The following is a 20,386-nucleotide window of genomic DNA, read 5'->3' as shown; positions in this document are numbered from 1 at the left end:
ATATCATGGAAACTGAGAATGAATTATCCTCCTAAGAATTTAACTACACGTGTTCATTCCAAGAGCCATGGACACCAGTTGCAGAGAGAGCCCCAGGGCAGAAAGTATTTGTTTCTTCCAGGGCTCAGGAGAAGCCTAAAAATAAAATGAATCATAAATATGCAATAAACATGTCCTTAGCCCAAGAAATAAAAGCTGGTAGAAATCTGATGTGCTAATATGCATGTCACTTCACAATCCACACTGCCCAGGTTTAAGGCAGGAAAAATATGTTCATTTTCATGGGGGTCTTCTTCCTCCTTAATATTACACTTCTCATGGCCAATTTCATTGATCCCAGGTGCTTTTGGAGAATAAATTTGGATGAAGTAAATAATGAAGATGTGGGATTAACTTGTACTTTCATCCTGGCAGCAGTTCAGACACCCATTGAAAAAGATGATTTCAACAAGACTCTTAATGTTCTGTAAGTAAATTTGTATTTTAAATTGAAATGAGAACATAAATATTTCTTGAGTGCTCTGAGGATGAAGATGAGGCAAATTCTTGAGTGTTCTGTCTTTGTACTCAGTCTGAACTCCAAGAAAAAAAACTTAATTCCTTTACAGATTTAATCCTATTTTCTCCATTTAATTAATTCAGTGGAAGTTTTGGTTTTCTTCCAGGTGGCTTCTGATTTAAAGTTTGGAAGCGTTGGAATATGGAATATCTACATTGATCTTTAACATAAAGCCTGCCTTTTGACAGTTTATATTGCACTCTAGGCAGAGATGACTTATTGAAATTGATCCCATAATATTTCATTATGTTTTATCCCAAGTACATGTAAATAAATGGTCATAAATTTTGCTGACAGTCTTTCCATAAGTTTGTTGCTCCTAGAGCATATTCTGGTTCCCAAAATATTCATGGCACATATAGTCAAAAACTTTACATACATACGAACTTACTGTCTCAAATTTATTGCATGTAGTCACTTATTGACTTCAAAAACTTCATCAGGTTTGGAAAGAGAAGATACTTACACTCAGAAATTCCTACTTCATGTGAATACCTGGATGCATATCTTTGTATGTATATGTGCAAGGAATATTTACCTCATTAGGGGTCAATACATCGAAGTGTTTTAAAAGATAAAATCCAAAAGCACTGTGGCTTTCTACTTCATACTACTTATGTACAATCACTGGCTTTTATGTTTTGCAAAGTTCAACTGGGTAGTCTCTCTTTAGAATAAACCATATTTGGAACATATGGAATCCAATGATATGATTACATTCTTTGAATAGGCAGGCTATCAATAACAGTGGGGACTGCTTATTTCCCTTATCACTGGCATGGGTGACAATTGTATTGTGGGATAGTTAGAACGTTTGTGGACAGTGTTACAGGAGCTTTATATTAGTTTTTTGTCATTATTTAAGAAAAATGTCTTCTCCATTCATGTATGAGTTGGTTAATCTCTGACCCTTTTAAAATATCTAAATCTTGTGGGACTTATTTCAATATTTTTAGTAAATATTAGTGCACATGTTACCAACGTGGTATCCATATAAATTTTGTGGATTGCTGATCATTGTTTTCAAACACACCCCTTTAGACTACTAGGCTACACAGACATCTTAAGTAACTGATGTTTCCTAAATTTCAGTTATAGGTAGTAGTTTGAGCATTGTACAACGTCTACTTTCAAATTTATTTTGTATATTAGGAAAACTTTAATTGAGATTTGTGTGTGTGTGTGGTAGTAAAGAATATTCTAAAATGACCTATTTTATAGGGTATAGAATGAAAACACAATAGTTGTATAATTTTTATTGAAAGACTGATTGTATTTACTTCATTCTAATCATTAAATATGCAGGTGTACATATAGAGATTATTGATAAAATTATATGAAATGACAATGATAAAATGAGAGATATTATTCTTTTCAAAAACATAAACAAAACCAATCTGGTATTATTCCATTTCCAAAGTCTAGTAGTCCACCGTTATTAAAAAAAAATAAAAACAACGAATATATTACATAAATTTACACAAAAATATCTCTTCCATATCATAAGCTTATAATGCAGGCATATACAAATATCACACAGATTTCCTTGTTTTCTGAGTTCTCAGTAGGATCCTAATACGGTTTTAGTGTAATGACAAAGGTTGTCAAATATGTTTCGTAGAAATTAATTTATAATGAATAAAATACTCAGAGTGAATATATATCACACTCCTATGTAAATAGGAAGTAGAAGAATGATACATCAGTGGTGGGACAAGCCCTTAATCTCTGCACTAAACACTTGCCACTGCTGCATAACTGTGCATTTGAATTGAGGTTAGTCTACAGGAAAGTGACTTATAAAACATTTGGATGTATTGCAATCTTATACCCTAAATAGTCCTTGCTCAAATTCATACAAACTTAAATATTGACATGCATCAATTACGAAATTCGTGTTTGATATTTGAATTTAATTAAAAATAAATCTTAAGAAAATATTTTATTTCAATAAAAGATTGACAAAATAAGAGCATGAGGATAGATATGAAGGGATGTGTCAAGAATTTTGGCCAATAATTGTAAGTGATTATAAGTACAGGAATCAAATATTGCTAGAGACAGAGACAATTATTCATTGATATATCAAGGTTTTCTTTCTTTCTTTCTTTCTTTCTTTCTTTACTTTACTTTTTTTTTTTTTTTTTTTTTTGAGACAGGGTTTCTCTGTGTAGCTCTGGCTGTCCGGAAACTCACTTTGTAGACCAGGCTGTCCTCAAACTCAGAAATCCACCTGCCTCTGCATCCCAAGTGCTGGGATTAAAGGCATGTGACACCACTACTGGCTATGTTTTCATTTCCTTAAACAATTCAGTTAATTTCACAAGAAAATATTATGAAATCAGTGGCTCTAATAACAAATTTATTTACTGCTTAATAATTTCAAAATGAAAACATGATCAGAATTACTATTTTGTCAATATCTGTGGTTCTCTCTTTACCTTCTGATCAAGCACTCAAAAACAAAAAAGGAAATTATCTCTGTGGATGAGGTCAATACCATCTCTTATTTATGGGACCAACACTGTCATGAAATTTTAAAGTGCTTTCTATTTTCCAGGTCCATCTGTCAATTCAATCTTATAACAAAAGCCATTTGTTCCCGTCTTTAGATGTCAGATTCAGAAACTTCCAGTATAGCGTAGTGCTTCTATTGAGTACAAATGTGCATGTATAATCATCTGTCCATAATAAATTCTGTACTCTTTTACAGAAAAACAACTAGAAACCACAAATATGCTTTGGCATTGGTGTTTGCAATGGATGAAATCAACAGAAATCCTGATCTTTTACCAAATATGTCTTTGATTATAAGATACAGTTTGGGCCATTGTGATGGAAAAACTTCTACACCTACACCATATTTATTTCATAGAAATAAAGACAGCCCTATCCCTAATTATTTCTGTAATGAAGAGACTATGTGTTCCTTTCTGCTTTCAGGACCCAATTGGAAGGTATCTTTAAGTTTCTGGAAGTACCTGGACAGCTTCTTATCTCCACGTGTGAGTTATCATCGGCCAGAAATTCTTAACATCATGTTTCTTTGGGGGACTTTGATAGCTATTATGAAAGTTAATGGATGTGGTTGGACTTATGCTTATATCAATCTAGGTAGTTCCAGGATACTTACTATTCAGAAACATGTTAGGCCTTCTGCTAAGGGCTAACACCAGAAGTAGAAAGATACCAGCAAGACAGAATACAAGAGGCCATAGAGAATTGAGTCTGGCATGGTGGTAGAAGGTATCTTACAACCTTCACTGACTGTCCGTCAGAGTGTTTCATTATTTATATCAATCTCAGCAAGCAGAGATTTGTTCATGCTTTTCCAAAATATAGAGAATGTTATTTCTGTCCCCAGATAGGTGTTATCTTCATCTTGGTTATAAGATTAAATTATCATTGGTAAACTATGAAATAATAGAATTATGGTGGTGTTATAAGTTTAGTCATCAGAGATAAACTGTGATGGAACAGAAATAAATTTTACCAACATTTTCACTATAACGTAACTTTTAACTATCTGGAGTATTTTTATTTTTGAAAAGGCATGAGATACCATTCTTAATCTGGAAACTCATGATGTTTCAGTGGTACTAGAAAGGATGAAAAGCTCCTATCCAGTCTCTGGAGTTAGTCATTTGAATACCTGTGAGTGTATGGCCAACTATTAAAAGTCAGAATTTAAATTGACATTACATCCCTGGCAAAAATTTCACACCCATAGTGAATATGGATGTGATACCTTATTACCTGTAATAAGTCATTTTCTTTAATAATATGATGATATTATTAATGTAAATAATTTAAATTATTATATTATTATCAGTATATAATATTATTATATACTCTACAGACCAGAATTACCTCGATATATAGTATGAAGAGATTTTCTAATACAATTTGCTACTAACACTTTTAGTGTGCAAAATCTAGTTTATACTTTTACAAATTCTTTGATCTTATTGTCTGTTTCCTGGGGAGGCACAGAGGCAGACATTGTAATTCAGAACAAAACCTAAAAAGGAGATCTCTGGCAGTTTTATGTGGGTCACAACCTCTAGTGTACAATATTACTGTCAAGTAGGGCAATATAAGAATATATCTTCCAAATGCTATATCAGTATTATGTGCAGGACTATCCTCTTCAATCTTAGAAGTATTTATTTATTATGGCATAAAAGCCTTTTTAAAAAATATTAATCATATATCCCCAAATTGTAAAAGTATAAAAATTCCTTCAAACATTTGAAACACATATATCAAGACTAAAACTGAAAGACAGAAAGGCAGTCATTATAACATGTGAATACATTTGTTACATCTTTGTCAAAGAACTATGCTTGCTGTTCCCATTAGAAGTGGATGTGCCAGGCTTCCACGTTTGCTAATTTGAATCAGTTATGAGAGAAAAAGTCACAGGTAATCAACTGTTTGCAGGTAAATATGATTACAAGAGTTTTCCCATGCACCACACCCCATGCTGCTCTTTGTGTTGTAGCTCCTTCAGCTTACCTATGGACCTTTCCATTCTATGTTCAGTGATGATGAACAATATCCCTATCTCTATCAGATGGCCCCAAAGGACACATCTCTAGCATTGGCAATGGTCTCCTTCATACTTTACTTCAAATGGAACTGGATTGGACTTGTCATCCCAGATGACGATCAAGGAAACCAATTTCTTTTAGAGTTGAAGAATCAGAGTGAAAACAAGGAAATTTGCTTTGCCTTTGTGAAAATGATCCCTGTTAATGAAGTTTCATTTCCACAAAACACTGAAATGTACTACAACCAAATTGTGATGTCATTAACAAATGTTATTATCATTTATGAAGAAACATACAATTTCATTTATTTGATCTTCCGAATGTGGGACCCTCCCATTTTACAGAGAATATGGATCACCACAAAACAATTGAATTTCCCTACCAGTAAGACAGACATAAGTCATGGCACATTCTATGGTTCACTTACTTTTCTACCCCACCATGGTGAGATTTCTGGCTTTAAAAATTTTGTACAGACATGGTTTCATCTCAGAAAAACAGATTTATATCTAGTAATGCCAGAGTGGAAATATTTTAACTATGAAGACTCAACATCTAACTGTAAAATACTGAAGAACAATTCATCTGATGCCTCATTTGATTGGCTAAAGGAACAGAAGTTTGACATGACCTTTAGTGAGAATAGTCATAACATATACAATGCGGTGCATGCCATAGCCCATGCCCTCCACGAGATGAATCTGCAACAGGCTGATAATCAGGCAATAGACAATGGAAAAGGAGCCAGTTCTCACTGCTTGAAGGTAAAAGTTTCTTCTATTGGCCGAGGTTTGGTGGCTTCAATTGCATAGTTGTTTAGAGTCTTTCAGATGCCCAGACTTAAAGAAATAAGAAATATTTTCCAAAATAGATAGTTTTCCAAACGTTTTACCTTAACAAAAGCAAATCTATAGATTGTTATGAATGTGATTGGAAAAAGAATTCACAGATTAGCAATGAAAATGTGTGGTTTTATACAGAGCACTCACATATCTATTAGCATGCCCCTTCCAATATTGGATATAAACAGTCTTTCCTCATTAATTATCTCCATGATTAGAAGATGAGTTTTTACTTATATTTATCAATCATATGGAAATCATTTGGAGGAATTATTTTCATTAGTGTAATCCAGTGATTCTGCCTAGTGTGTAGGCTCTGGAGAGCATTCTGGGTTTTCTGAGAGTAACTAAACAAGAAATAGTGTTGGTACTCATTTCTGTATGTAGAAATGTGTTTATATGTGTGAATGTATGCTTCTCATTGAGTATATATATTTTTTCTACTCTTTCTATGTGTCTGTGTTTATATTTGTATTACTTTCAACATATATGTTTAACTCTATGTATGAAAGTGGAAATGAGCAACAATTTTTTCTATGTAGGAATTTCTTTCTATCAGTGTTTGTTTATATATGTGTATATGTTTCTTTGGGGTTTTTGTCAGAGTAGGTTTCATTGTGTACAATGTATGTATTTTGTAAGTGTTTATAAGTACTAATATGGATTTGTACATGCTTTACTAAGTATGTGTCTGCATATTTCTTTGTACTCGGCAAGGCCTTTTCCTGCTTTTTTGTCTTTAGGTGTGAGTATAAAAATCTCTGTGTGTCAATATTGTTCATGGCTGTTCCTTAAATATTTAAACCTCTCCCCTTGTTTTGCTGTCTCACTCTCTCTCACTCTCTCTCTTGCTCCGTGTGTGTGTATGTCTGTGTGTATTTTTGTATGTGTGCCAGTGTATTATTTTTTGTGATTTCATACCTGTGTTTTTATTTGAGTGGATATGATTGTCATTTATGTCCCTGAATATTTACATATGCGTGCCAACATGTACGTATATTTGTTTGTAAATAAATGTATAGCTGTACTATATGTGTGACTTAGAAAAGATGTGAGACTCTCTCAGTATCTGTGTGTATATTTATGTGTTTGTGTGTGTTTGGTGTGTCTGTGTGTGTGTGTGTGTGTGTGTGTGTGTGTGTGTGTGTGTGTGTGTGTGTTGCATACCTGTGTTTGGATCTGCATTTTTCTCTGTTTGTGTTTGGTATTCTTCGCTGAGAAAACTGAAATTATTGTAACATTGTGATAATTTCATTTATACAATTGCATTAGTTTTGATACCTCTCTTTCTTTCTTTAAATATGTGTGCCTTTGCTATGAAATCAGAATGAATTTTATGACTTGAAGGAATGATATATACATTATAGTGCAATGCTTGTATTTTAGGTAAACTCCTTTCTAAGAAGGACCTACTTCATTAATCCTCTTGGTGACAAAGTGATTATGAAACAAAGAGTAATAATGCAGGATGAATATGACATTATTCACTTTGGGAATCTCTCACAACATCTTGGGATGAAGATGAAGTTAGGAAAGTTCAGCCCATATTTACCACATGGTCGACACTTTCACTTTTACGTAGACATGATTGAGTTGGCCACAGGAAGAAGAAAGGTAAGTGTGTGCTAACTTACTGCTTTATAATACAGAGCAGTATACAGTGTCAGATGAATTCACGGCAACATATTGAAAAGAACAATTTAGTCACATAAGGAATCACTTTCTAGTTCCAGTATGATATTTCTTTTTTTCATTTTTCACATTTTTACCAATTATTTGAAGATTTCAAACATGCATAAAATATACCTTTGTCATATCAGAACAATTTTTTGAAATTTAATAAATTTTAAAAAAACCTGTTCTTCACCACTCTTAGATATTCTTTCCTTTAAATTAAAAAAATTTTTCTTCACATAATTGCTCTAATGAAACAGTAATCTCCTCCCTTACCTTAAACTTCTGGAACAGGTATTGATATGAAAGAGGCTAATGTTACAGTTATGAAACACCAATAGTCATAATTGCTAACCCTTGTCATTATATCCAAAAATATTTACCATATAATAAAAGGACATTCAACACATTCACTAATGAACACAATTACAGAAAATCATATTCATAGAAACAAGACTTTTTAGTAAATTTGAAGAATCCATTCACTCTTTTACATAAGATGACCAGAAGGTCAAAGGAACCTATAGACAGAACTAGAACAACAGAAAAAATAAAGAATATTAACACACCTCAAGTACAGCAATAACAGCAACCAGACAGAAGCAACAAATAATTTTCAGTTATCATTGAACTTTTTTGTTAACATTCTCTAAATGAAATCAAAGACAACAAAACTGGTTTATTTTTTAAGGCATTCCTAAGTTGCCTGCAGAGGGTAAGAAGACACATTCATATACAAGAGGAGAACTTTTCTTTATTAAAAAATGGAGGAAAACTGTATAATGTTTAATAGCAGGAAAAAAATGTCATTCAAGAACATTACATTTGATGGATATGAATGGAAAAGTTCTTGACAAAAACACCTACCAAAAGAACAAAACACACAACAGAAGATCATTCTCTGAGAACAGGGAGTTTTTTTAAATTTTGATTGTTTTATTTATTGAAAATAATTTGTTATTCTCACATAATATATCCTAATTACAGTTTCCATTCCTTCTATTGGGATGTGAACAATTGTCAGTTCTACTGGCAAATATATCATAGTTAATATTCCTATTTCCTTCCTTTTTCATCAGATCCACTTTATGTCACTCATTAGAAAATGACAGGATCCTATGGGAGAATAATAAAATAAAACAGGATTAAACAAAACTTAGCCATCATAATAGGACAAAATTTACATAACACATTATAGTAAATAGACATATGAAATTGAGCTAGGTGACAAGACCACGAAATCCTACTTCATACCTCATATGAATAGTAGTGAGTGAAGCATGAGTTAGTGATAGACAATTGAGTGACAGTTATTCCCAGTTTAGGACTAAGAATACTTTATTTTTGAAAATATAATTCAAACTGTCAATTCGATAATCAGAATATCTGGAACTACTGATACAAATCATTTATTCCACATTTGCATGTGAATAAACATAAGAAGAAGCACCTATAAACTATTAATGTCAAACTACAAAAGGAATTCCTTGGACAAAGTGATATTATATGTCAATGGGAATTCTACACAAACACCATGAAATAGACTGTCCTTTTCAAGGCCAGCCAAAACACAAGAATCTGGTAGTCAAACACTGTTGGTATCTTCTTTTATCACTGATTAACCATAACATAATTACCAAATACAAGGGTCATTAGGAAAATTTTTGTAACTCACAAATGCCCTGTTCCCCTCCCTGGAAATTAATCTTATATAAACTGAATGTACTCAGGAATTGGGAACAAAAGTGTGAAAATACAATCACATTGATATTTGAGCCCAAATGAGACCAACTAATTGCTTCCACTCGACTATTCCATCTATTGTAGACAGGATTTCTTGAGGTTTGTGGGATGAGACCAATTCTTAGTTTTGCTTGCAAACTAATCAGAGTTAATACACCTCCACAACTGATGATAATCCTGGCATGCTCATTCTTTTTTCTACTTTGGATTTTCATCAACTCTTTATCATTCACTCTGAAAATTGTTATTTTTGGAGCTGTGCTACTTATAAAATATTTAGGAAGCACTACATGACAATAAATGAGTGTTAGACACCCCTCATATGTATCTATGAGGCACACTGCATGAAAATATAAGTATCATTTATCGCAGTATACTTTAATATTTTATATGAAGTAACAGTAAGTAAATAGCAAGTATATATATATATATATATACACATATACTTGCTGAGTATATATATAGAAAAATAATAGAGTTATATATATATATATATATAACTCTATTATTTTTCTATATATATATATAGAAAAATATATATGTATATATTTATATATATATATGTATATATATACAATTCTTACTTATATATATACAACTTATACAACTCTTATTATTTTTTACCTTTGTGCCTTCAATAGATCCTGATATGTAGTAGGGCTTTTATGGGAAAAATTTTCAATCATATACCTAACATTCAACTGGTATAAAAGAGACTAAAGCCAAAAAAAATCAAACACAAAAAGAATCAAAATAAAACAAAACAAAAACTAGTTTTATTATCAGGCTGTCATGGAACTAATTCTGTAGACCATGATGGCCTCAAAAATCAGAAATCTGCCTGCCCTGCCTCCCAAGCGCTGGGATTAAAGGTGTCTACCACCAATGCCAAGCTGCCTTTGGCTTAATAAAAGTAAGACATATAAAGCCTTAACAAAACAAACAAAAAAAATGGTCTTATTTTACTGTGGGTTATTAAATTCTTAGGGTTGAAGATTGAACCTAGTATGTGTTAGGCTAGAAGCTACCCATGAATTATACTTCCATGTTTATGGTGATTTTGCTATTTGTGGCATTTTTTAAATTTTTTTCAATTGGAGATTTCATTTATTTACATTTCAAATGTTACTCCTTTACCCTGTTTCCCTTCCACAAACCCACTATACCATTCCACCTTACCCTTCTTCTATGAGGGTACTCTCCCACCCACCTACCCACTCCTTCCTCAGCACCTAAGTATTCTTCTACACTGGGGCATCAAGCCTTCACAGAACCAAAGGACTCCCCTCCCATTGATGCCAGATAGGAAACTTTAACTCCTTCAGTCCTTTCCCTAACAGCTCCATTGGGGTCCCTGTACTCAGTTCAATGGTTGACTGTGAGCATCCATATCTGTATTGGTCAGGATCTGGCAGAGCCTCTCAGGAGATAGCTGTATCAGATAGCTGTATTTACTGTTTGTAAACACTTCTTGCCATCCACAATATTGTGTGGGTGTGGTGACTGCAGTTGGAATGGATCTGAGGTGGGATAGACTCTGTGTGTCCTTTCCTTCTGTCTCTGCTCTACTCTTTGTCCCATTATTTCCATTAGACCGGAACAATTCTGGGTTAAATTTTGTAGATGTGTGGGTGGCCCTATTCCTCAACTGGGGGGCCATGCCTAACCTCTGGATATGGTGTCAACAGACTCTTCTTCCCAATTCTGGGATATTTCAGCTAATGTCATCCCTATGGGTTCTTGGGATGCTATTGATTTCCTGGCATCTGGGACTTTCTGGTTGCTACCCAAAGAACCCCATCCCTGATTGACATACACCTCTGTTCTATTTCCGGACCTCTGTACACATCTTCCATATTCTACCATACCTGATTCTTCTCCTATTTCCCCCCCCCCTCATTTATTCCTCTAAGGGAAAATTTATTTCAGGGATGCAAGCATACTTCAATATATGCAGTTCCATTAAATTCAGTACAAGACAAAATATAGAATTATATTATTTTCCAAAAAACCTTCAGAAATTGCTCTTAGCCAACTCCAACATTAATTCATAGATATAGAAACAAAAATAGTGATAGAACAGAAGGAACTTATATTGATATTAGAACATTTTTTTCACAAAACTATTTACAATACTATAATACATGCAGAGTGAATTTTATCTATGAAAGTCAGAAATAATGTCAGGTTGTTTTTGTGATTCATGTTTTCATCCAAGCACTTTAGAGACAAAATCTGAAAATCTCTGTCTGTTTCATCCCAGTCTACCCTATATTGTGAGTCCAAAACAGTCATGTGTGACATGGAGACACTACCTTAAAATAAATTATCATAAAGTGCAAAAGTATGCAGACTTTCCATACTCTAACTCAAAATAGTCTTCAAATATAACAAAGGGTTAATATACAGCTAAATAACATGATGGGAGCCAGGTGAGGTGGCACACGCCTATAATCCCAGCATTTGGGAGGCAGAAGCAGGAAGATTTTTGAGTTCGAGGCCAGCCTAGTCTACAAAGTGAGTTCCAGGACAGCCAGGGCTATACAGAGAAACCTTGTCTCAAAAAACCAAAAAAGAAAAAAAAAGAAAGAAAGAAAGAAAGAAAGAAAGAAAGAAAGAAAGAAGGAAAGGAAGGAAGGGAGGGAGGGAGGGAGGGAGGGAGGGAGGGAGGGAGGGAAATAAAGGAAAGAAAATGAAAGGAAAGGAAAGGGAAAGGAAAGGGGATAGGGAAAGGCAAAGGCAAAGGCAAAGGCAAAGGGAAAGGGAAAGACAAAGGGAAGGGGGAGAGGGAAGGGGAAGGGGAAGGGGAAAGGGAAGGGAATGGAAGGGAAAGGGAAGGGTAGGGAAAGAGAAAAGAAAGGGAAGGGGAAGAGAAAGGAAAAGGGAAGAGAAAAGGAAGCAAAGGAAAGGAAGGGAAGGGAAGGAAAGTGAAAGAGAAAAGAAAGGGAAGGAGAAGAGAAAGGAAAAGGGAAGAGAAAGGGAAGCGAAGGAAAGTGAGGGGAGGGAAGGGGAGGGGAGGGGAGGGGAGGGGAGGGAAGAAAATGATGGAGAAAAAGGAAAGAAAGAAAGAATGAAAGAAAGAAAGAAAGAAAGAAAGAAAGAAAGAAAGAAAGAAAGAAAGAAAGAAAGAAAGAAAGAAAGAAAGAAAGAAAGAGAGAGGGGGAGGGAGGGAGGGAGGAAGGAAGGAAGGAAGGAAGGAAGGAAGGAAGGAAGGAAGGAAGGAAGAAGAAAGAAAGAAAGAAAGAAAGAAAGAAAGAAAGAAAGAAAGAAAGAAAGAAAGAAAGAAAGAAAGAAAGAAAATGATGGACAGGAGAAATATACTATGATATTTGATGGGAAAGTGTAAGACCATTTTCAACAGTATCAAAAATATAGAAAGAATTCTTCAAATCTTCAATTTACTTTAAACAATATAATATTTATCGAGCTTTTTCCAATATTTGAAGCCACTTTAGAGCATTTTAACGTCATGTAATACTCCAATATCAAGGTCGCTATGGAATAATTTCTCATCTCCAACCATATTAAACCAGTGTCTGCATACTCCACTATTTTTTATATACATTTTCTCATGCTTTGCAACAGTAATTGATTTGAGGTCATATTTGTTATCTGTGACTGAAGGACATATTTTTCCTATTTCAAATTTCTTCAAATACTCACTTGCCTCTCTGATTCTTTAATTAAACTTTGATAATAAGGAAAGGGAGGAGGAAGGTGTGATTTGACATATGGCTTCTAGTTATAGAAAGACAAGTGTGGATATCAGGAAACTGGAACTAAAGAATAGATTTGTTCTTTATGATAAGGCAAGGCAAAATCTTTTAATATCAGTTTCCCAAAACATTGTTCTGATTCTCCCATTAATGGAAAAAAACTGCCAACATTACTTTAGGCTGTGTTTTTTCCCCCAAGAGATCTGAAAAGAACACTACTTACTGGCTCAACTGCCCACAGTAAGATGGGCATTCTTATATCAATTACCAAAGAAGAAAATGCTTCAAAGATATGAGGACATGCTAGTGTTGGCTGAGAGAATATTTCAATTAAGATTCCTCTGTCCATAGCATTTAGTACCAAGTTGAAAATAATTAATTAAAAAAAAAAAAACAACAGGTTGCAGTTTTCACATACAGCTCAATATCATATCTTTTTCCTAAATTACTAGACGCTCACATACTATGCAACATTTCTTCAATGCATTTCCAATATTCATTTCTGGCCATTAAATAATGGACATTGTAAAATGTCAATCAGGGGCCTGGCAGTGGTGGCACACACCTTTAATCCTAGCACTTGGGAGGCAGAGGCAGGTGGATTTCTGAGTTTGAGGCCAGCCTGGTCTACAAAGTGAGTTCCAGCAAAGCCAGGGCTACACAGATAAACCCTGTCTCAAAACACAAAACAAACAAACAAACAAACAAATATATGTCATTAGTTTGTGTGAATAAAATGAGCTTATTGAAATCTTAAAGTGCTAATCTAAAACATAAAAGAACCTTCTAAAACTCATTATCAATATGTGTCTAATTTTTCTCAGATGCCATCCTCTGTGTGCAGTGCAGATTGTAGTCCTGGATTCAGAAGATTATGGAAGGAGGGAATGGCAGCCTGCTGTTTTGATTGCAGCCCCTGCCCTGAAAATGAAATTTCTAATGAGACAAGTGAGTATTTGCTGCTTTGGTAAATCCTGAAGTTATGTATTTCTCTTGCATCACCCTAAAATAATGAAGTCAGCTAAAAGGCAACTGTAGATATACAGTATATTACTTATCACATTTACTACTTGTAGATACAAAAATCCTTAACAAAGTCTTGCAAAAGCAAACAAACATGCCTGGTGCCTTGACCCACATATTGACTCATTAAAAATTCATGGTAGATTATATTTCACAAAGAAAATACTTTAGAAAATATAACTGCAATTTGCAGGAATTCTGCACAAGATTTTCCAAAGAGATGATCTATTATAAAACTACATGTACATTTACATTTTAGTCACGAATTTTGTTAGTATTGATTTAGTCATATTTCATGAATCTATCTATCATAAATATGATTATGCACACTATGTACGTATAAGAGCCCATGAAGAACTGAATATTATATTTAATCTACTGGATGAGATTATGAGACTACTAGGTGCAAAGTCCATGTTCTCTGTAAGATTAATATAGAAGACAAAAGTATTTGCAAATTTATGAAAAAGGCTAAGTATTCGATATTAAGAGGGCCATGTTCAAAAGCAGATGTAGTAAGAATCCAGGATGTAGGGGATAAGAGTTGACCTATGAATTGGAATATACCACGAGACTCATATTCAGTATATTACATACTACACCCATTATTGAGATAATTTTTTAGGGTTGGCAAAATGCAATAAGTTTATGGTTACCTTTTCAAATATTTTGTCTTTCCTTCTACATAACGAATTAAAATTCTTAAAAGACATATTATGCCTGTGAGACACTTAAACAGTTAAATCATTTGCTACTAAGACTTACAGTTTGAGTTTATTCCCATGATGCATGGAGTAAAACCAAGCAATCTACTAAGTTGTCTTTTGAAGTCATACATTTTAACATATACTGTGCTTGAAAACAAATTTAAAGTATATGAAATTGTTTTCGACGTAAAAGAAATTAATACGTACATCAAAATTAAATACAAAAATCCATAAAATATTTTATTGCATTAATTGCTTAAGTGTGTGGAGTGGATAACACATATTCAGGTGTGTACATATGAGCAAATAATACTGCTGTCATTAAATTTATATTTACTTGTGAGATATCTGTCATGGGTACTGGGATCTGAAATCAGATTGTCTGGTAGAACATATTCTATTTATATCTAATCCAACTTCTTAGGCTCTTAGGCAACTTATCAAATAATATCTATCCAAATATGCATTGCTGTAGATAAGAATTCTGAAACCCAAAGAAGCACATCAACATTCTCTGAAATGACTTGGAAATTAAGTGCAATTACAATCACTGTGAATGTTGTTACCATGTTGGGGATTACAATTTTAGAATGGAGTATAATTGCTTAACACAAACCACCTGGGTTACCATCCTTTCCAGAGGATTCCTCTGTTATTTTGCTCATTCTGTTTCTCAACACTGATTTCATCCTTGATTCTCATAAGAATGGCGGTGAGGCAAGGATTAAAGTGCTGAGCTTTCCATATGAAGATGGAATCAAGGTGAAGGATCTTTCAGTACAAAGTATCTACAGAGGTATTTTTCCTTCAGTGCAAAAATTAGTGCACCTCATGAACAATAACCAGAACTTTTGATTAATTACTGCCAGATGAGGAAACATCTTAGGGCTTATTTCATTAATATTTTCTACTATTCAAACATAAACATTATATTTCCTCTCATATTCCATCTTGTTCCTATGACATGACAGGAATCACTTAAATACAATAATGCAATATCTACCTTCACATGAACTCACACATATAAGTATTTACATATATACAGCCTACCTGTTCAATTTTGTGTTGTTTCTGTGTCAACAAGTTTGAGCAAGTAAATTCTCCAGTAGCTATTATACATCCTTTCCCAGTAGAAGTCAGTCTCAATGTGTCATAGAGAATAAATTCATAAAATAGTCAGTGATCTCAAAAAAAGAGAGTATAGAGTTTCGTATTTATAAAATATACCCAACCACATTGTGGTTTATGAATGTATCTTCTCTGAATTAAATAATCTACTTGATGTTAACATAGAACCAAAAAAAAAATGGCTTAGGAAATCTTTGCTTTCTGATAACATTATTTTTTATTTATTTTTTACATTTCATATTCCATTCCCCATCCCCTCATACACCGACTGAATACTCCACATCCCACACCTTCTCCCCAACCCAACCTGTCTTCACGTTGAACCCCCATCCCCCACACCACCTTATAGGAACTAAAAGGGAGCCTGGGAAAAGAGAGGGGAGTGAGGACCCACTTCCCCGTAGAGGTCCAATTATGCCCTGGACAGACAGATATGAGAGGGCTGCCAGACACTTTCCATTCAGCTCTAGGTGGGCATCGAAGCTTCTGACTCACTCAACAGGGGATGAACAAGGGGAAGCCCAACCTGGGGGACATGGAGCAACACCCTGTAACGCAGGGGTTATGGGATAGAGGGAAGAGAGAGACAGGTTCCCACACAGGCAAGAGTGAGCACATCCATCATGATCAGAAACTGTCTATGCATTTAGAGCTTTATTTTAGAAAGGCCAAGAGAAAGAAACAATGTAGGAGAGGGGGGGACTAGAAAAAAAGAGTAAGAGGGAGAGAGTGAGAGGAGAGTAAGAGCAAGAGAACAAAGGAGTGAGAGAGAGAGGGCAAGAAGTGGCCAATCAGCCCCTTTTAAAATATGCTGTCTTTTCTGTTGCTAGGTAACTGGGGAGGAGTTTAGCCTGAAGGCCAAAAGCTTAGGATATTGCCTACATGATTTCTAGCCTTGTTTCTCTTGTGGGGGCTGTAGTGGAAGGTAACATTCGCAGGAGCCAGAGTTCCAGGACCATGAGAGAACTCCTTCCCTCCTATGTAGGTAAATTATGACCACTGAGTCCCAGGGTTCAGCATCTCAGTTTGACTGGAGACGACCCTGTCTATGCATAGACCAATGCTGCACACCACCTGACCTCTAAACTCCCTGGGGCCTTTAGTCTTTGAGGGTTAGCTGCATGTTCTCTGAATGAACACAGACACAGAAGCCCTTTACTGTAATGAGGGTCCCATATCAGCTGGTGTACTGTGTCTGTTTGGTGGTACATTGTTTGAGAGATTTCTGGGGTCAAGATTAATTGAGACTGGTCTGCCTGCAAGATCACCTTACTCCTCAACTACTTTCAGCCTTCCCTAATTCAGTGGTTAGTTGCTTCTGTCCATTGGTTGGGTGCAAATAACTGTATTTAGGAGGGCAGTCATGATAGATTCTTTCTTTGAGTGCTCCAGAGCCTCAGGAAAATGTGAGACCGTAGGACCTCCTCTTGACCTAGATCCCACTTTGGCCCTGTCATTGGAAATTCTTTTCCTCAGGCTCCTCTCCATTTCATCTTTGCATTCAGACAGGAATAATTATGGGTCAGAGATGTGACTATGGGATGGGAACCCCATCACTCACTTGATGTCCTGTCTTCCCCCTGGAGGTGGGCTGTATATGTTCCCTCTATCTACTGTAGTACATTTAATCTAGGGTCTCTGACCTCCCAAGTCTCTGGTGCATTTTGGTGGGTCCATCCACCCTCTTATTACCTGAAGTTGCCTGTTTGTATTCTTTATGCTGGTCGCCAGGGCTTGGTTCCCCTCTCACCCCCCCCCCACATCCCACAAACCCCTTTCTAATAACATCATAAATGATACACTCAAGTTAATTAGACAAAGAAAAAATTGCTTGGTTTTATTTCCTTTAAATCTTTATGAACATTACGAATTGAAATCAATGCTCAGCAGCAATATCCTACACATTACATTCTCAGCATTAAAGGCAGCATTGCAAGGATTCTTTCATTACCCTTACTTGAAATGCCTTGACAATAAAATTTCTAAAGCAGACTTAACTAAGCTTTCCTTTGGAAATCAGATATGGATCAATGTGTGAATTGTCCAGAATACCACTATGCCAACACAGAACAGAACAAATGTATTCAGAAAGGAGTCACATTTCTAAGCTATGAAGACCCCTTGGGGATGGCACTTGCCTTAATGGCCTTCTGTTTCTCTGCATTCACAGCTGTGGTACTTTGTGTCTTTGTGAAGCACCATGACACTCCTATTGTGAAGGCCAATAACAGAAGCCTCAGCTACATATTACTTATGTCACTCATGTTCTGTTTTCTGTGCTCCTTTTTCTTCATTGGCCTTCCAAACAGAGCCATATGTATCTTACAGCAAATCACATTTGGAATAGTATTCACTGTGGCTGTTTCCACAGTTCTGGCCAAAACAGTCACTGTGGTTCTGGCTTTCAAAGTCACAGACCCAGGAAGAAGAATGAGAAACTTCCTGGTATCAGGGACACCCAACTACATTATTCCCATATGTTCCCTAATCCAATGTGTTCTGTGTGCAATCTGGCTAGCAGTTTCTCCTCCCTTTGTTGATATTGATGAACACACTCTAAATGGCCACATCATCATTGTGTGCAACAAAGGCTCAGTAACTGCATTCTACTGTATCCTGGGATATTTGGCCTGCCTGGCACTTGGAAGCTTCTCTGTGGCTTTCTTGGCCAAGAATCTGCCTGATACATTCAATGAAGCCAAGTTCTTGACCTTCAGCATGCTAGTGTTCTTCAGTGTCTGGGTCACCTTCCTCCCTGTCTACCATAGCACCAAGGGCAAGGTCATGGTTGCTGTGGAGATCTTCTCCATCTTGGCATCCAGTGCAGGGATTCTTGGATGTATTTTTGTACCGAAGATATATATCATTTTAATGCGACCAGAGAGAAATTCTACCCAAAAGATCAGGGAAAAATCATATTTCTGAACAAATATTTCAGGAATTCTGTCAAATGTAAAGTTGGTACATACCCACCAAATATTGGGTTATAGTGCATGTGCCTAGTTTTAGAATCACTCTCACTGGTTGCTCTAGTGATATCAGGAAGTATCACATCTACTGAACTTCCATACTGAGTTCATAAAATCTTGCACCCATTCACTTGCTTCATTCATTCTCACAGAACTAAACTCTCTATTTAATTCAATTTTATTTTTCGTTTTGCTTTCAAGGAGATTTCCCTCTGGTAACTTCCAAAAAATTTTGATAAGGCAGTTGAATCCATCACTTTGTGTAGAAAAATGAGATCTAGGACAGAAAGGGTTACACATAGAAACCATCTACCAAATCAAATAATCAATGAGAAACACAGACTAACTAAATAATCAGCAAAGATGAAATCAGAACATATTTTCTCATTTCCAGTAAGAGCACACACATAACAAAATACTGCCTTTTTTCATCTGTTCTTCAAGCTATTGGCCAATAATCTAAGGAGGAAATGTTCCTTTTCTGCTGTCAAATACAAATATATTATATCCAAAAATGATCACAATCCCAGGGAATCTGTGGATGAATTGGGAATAGTTGTAAGAAGCTGAGGAGGAGAGTGACCCATAGAAAGACCAGCATTCTCAACAAACCTGGACAAGCAAGATCTCTCAGACATTGAGCCTCTAACCAAGGATCATACACTAGCTGATGTGAAGCCCCCAATATATATGCAGCATAAGACTGCCTGGTCTAGCATCAGTGGGAGAGACACACCTAACCCCAGAGAGACTTAAGTCACCAGGGATTGGGATGGGATGGGCATTGGGGATGTAGGGTATTATCTTTGAGATGGGGGAGGAGATGTTAGATGAGGAAGTCAGGGGGCTGACCAGGCAGGAGATAACTACTAGACTGTAAAAAAGAAATTGAGTAATAATAAATAAAAAAATAAAATGAAATAAGCATGTAGATATGTCAACATGATATTTATATTGTAGTCATGGAAGGGATAGGTAAAACTACTGACATTTGCATGAACCTATTTTTTTTTTCAGAAATTGCCCTTTGTGTGCAGTTCTGATTGAGTTTCTGGACTCAGAAAATTCTGGAAAACAGAATGAGAGGCAGATGCTTTAATTACTCTGCTTTCTAGATAACAACATTTTCAATAAGACAATTGAGTGTTTGCAGCTACACTAAATATTTCACATTTATCAATTCTCATTATATAATGGGAAACCAAATGGGTCTAAAATGCATTAACAAAAACAATCACTTCCCTAAGTCAGTCTTCATAGAAATATGATCACTAGCAATATCCCTTTAAGGAACACATTCTTCATTAACATCCACATTTTACTCATTGAAAATTCATGGAAGACGGCATTGTTGCAAAGAAAGATTTGATATTCGAACTATGGTTTAATGGAATTCTTCACGAATTTATTCTTTTTATTTCTTATTATTTTATTAGATATTTTCTTCATTTACATTTCAAATACTATCCCCT

General features: G+C 35.3%; 1 protein-coding gene across 5 annotated transcripts; it reads left to right on the top strand.

Moving 5' to 3' along the window:
* The first annotated feature begins 200 nt into the window (after positions 1–200).
* LOC147003677 (vomeronasal type-2 receptor 116-like) lies at positions 201–19,878 on the top strand. Of its 5 annotated transcripts, none has more exons than XM_085842293.1 (6): positions 201–466; positions 3,273–3,516; positions 5,136–5,876; positions 7,341–7,568; positions 13,912–14,035; positions 17,966–19,878. In XM_085842293.1, the coding sequence occupies exons 1-6, from the start codon at positions 270–272 to the stop codon at positions 18,868–18,870; spliced, it is 2,439 nt and encodes an 812-aa protein (XP_085698419.1). In that variant the 5' UTR covers positions 201–269; the 3' UTR covers positions 18,871–19,878. The 5 variants fall into 5 exon arrangements, with proteins under 5 accessions (XP_085698419.1, XP_085698418.1, XP_085698417.1 ...); XM_085842292.1 differs by having other exon boundaries at positions 3,273–3,564; XM_085842291.1 differs by having other exon boundaries at positions 3,273–3,564; positions 5,064–5,876.
* The last annotated feature ends 508 nt before the right edge of the window (positions 19,879–20,386 follow it).

Source organism: Mus caroli, unplaced genomic scaffold (genome assembly GCF_978045245.1).
Source record: "Mus caroli unplaced genomic scaffold, Mus_caroli_1 scaffold_8, whole genome shotgun sequence".
NCBI lineage: Eukaryota > Metazoa > Chordata > Mammalia > Rodentia > Muridae > Mus > Mus caroli.
This window is presented reverse-complemented; position numbering and strand designations above follow the sequence as displayed.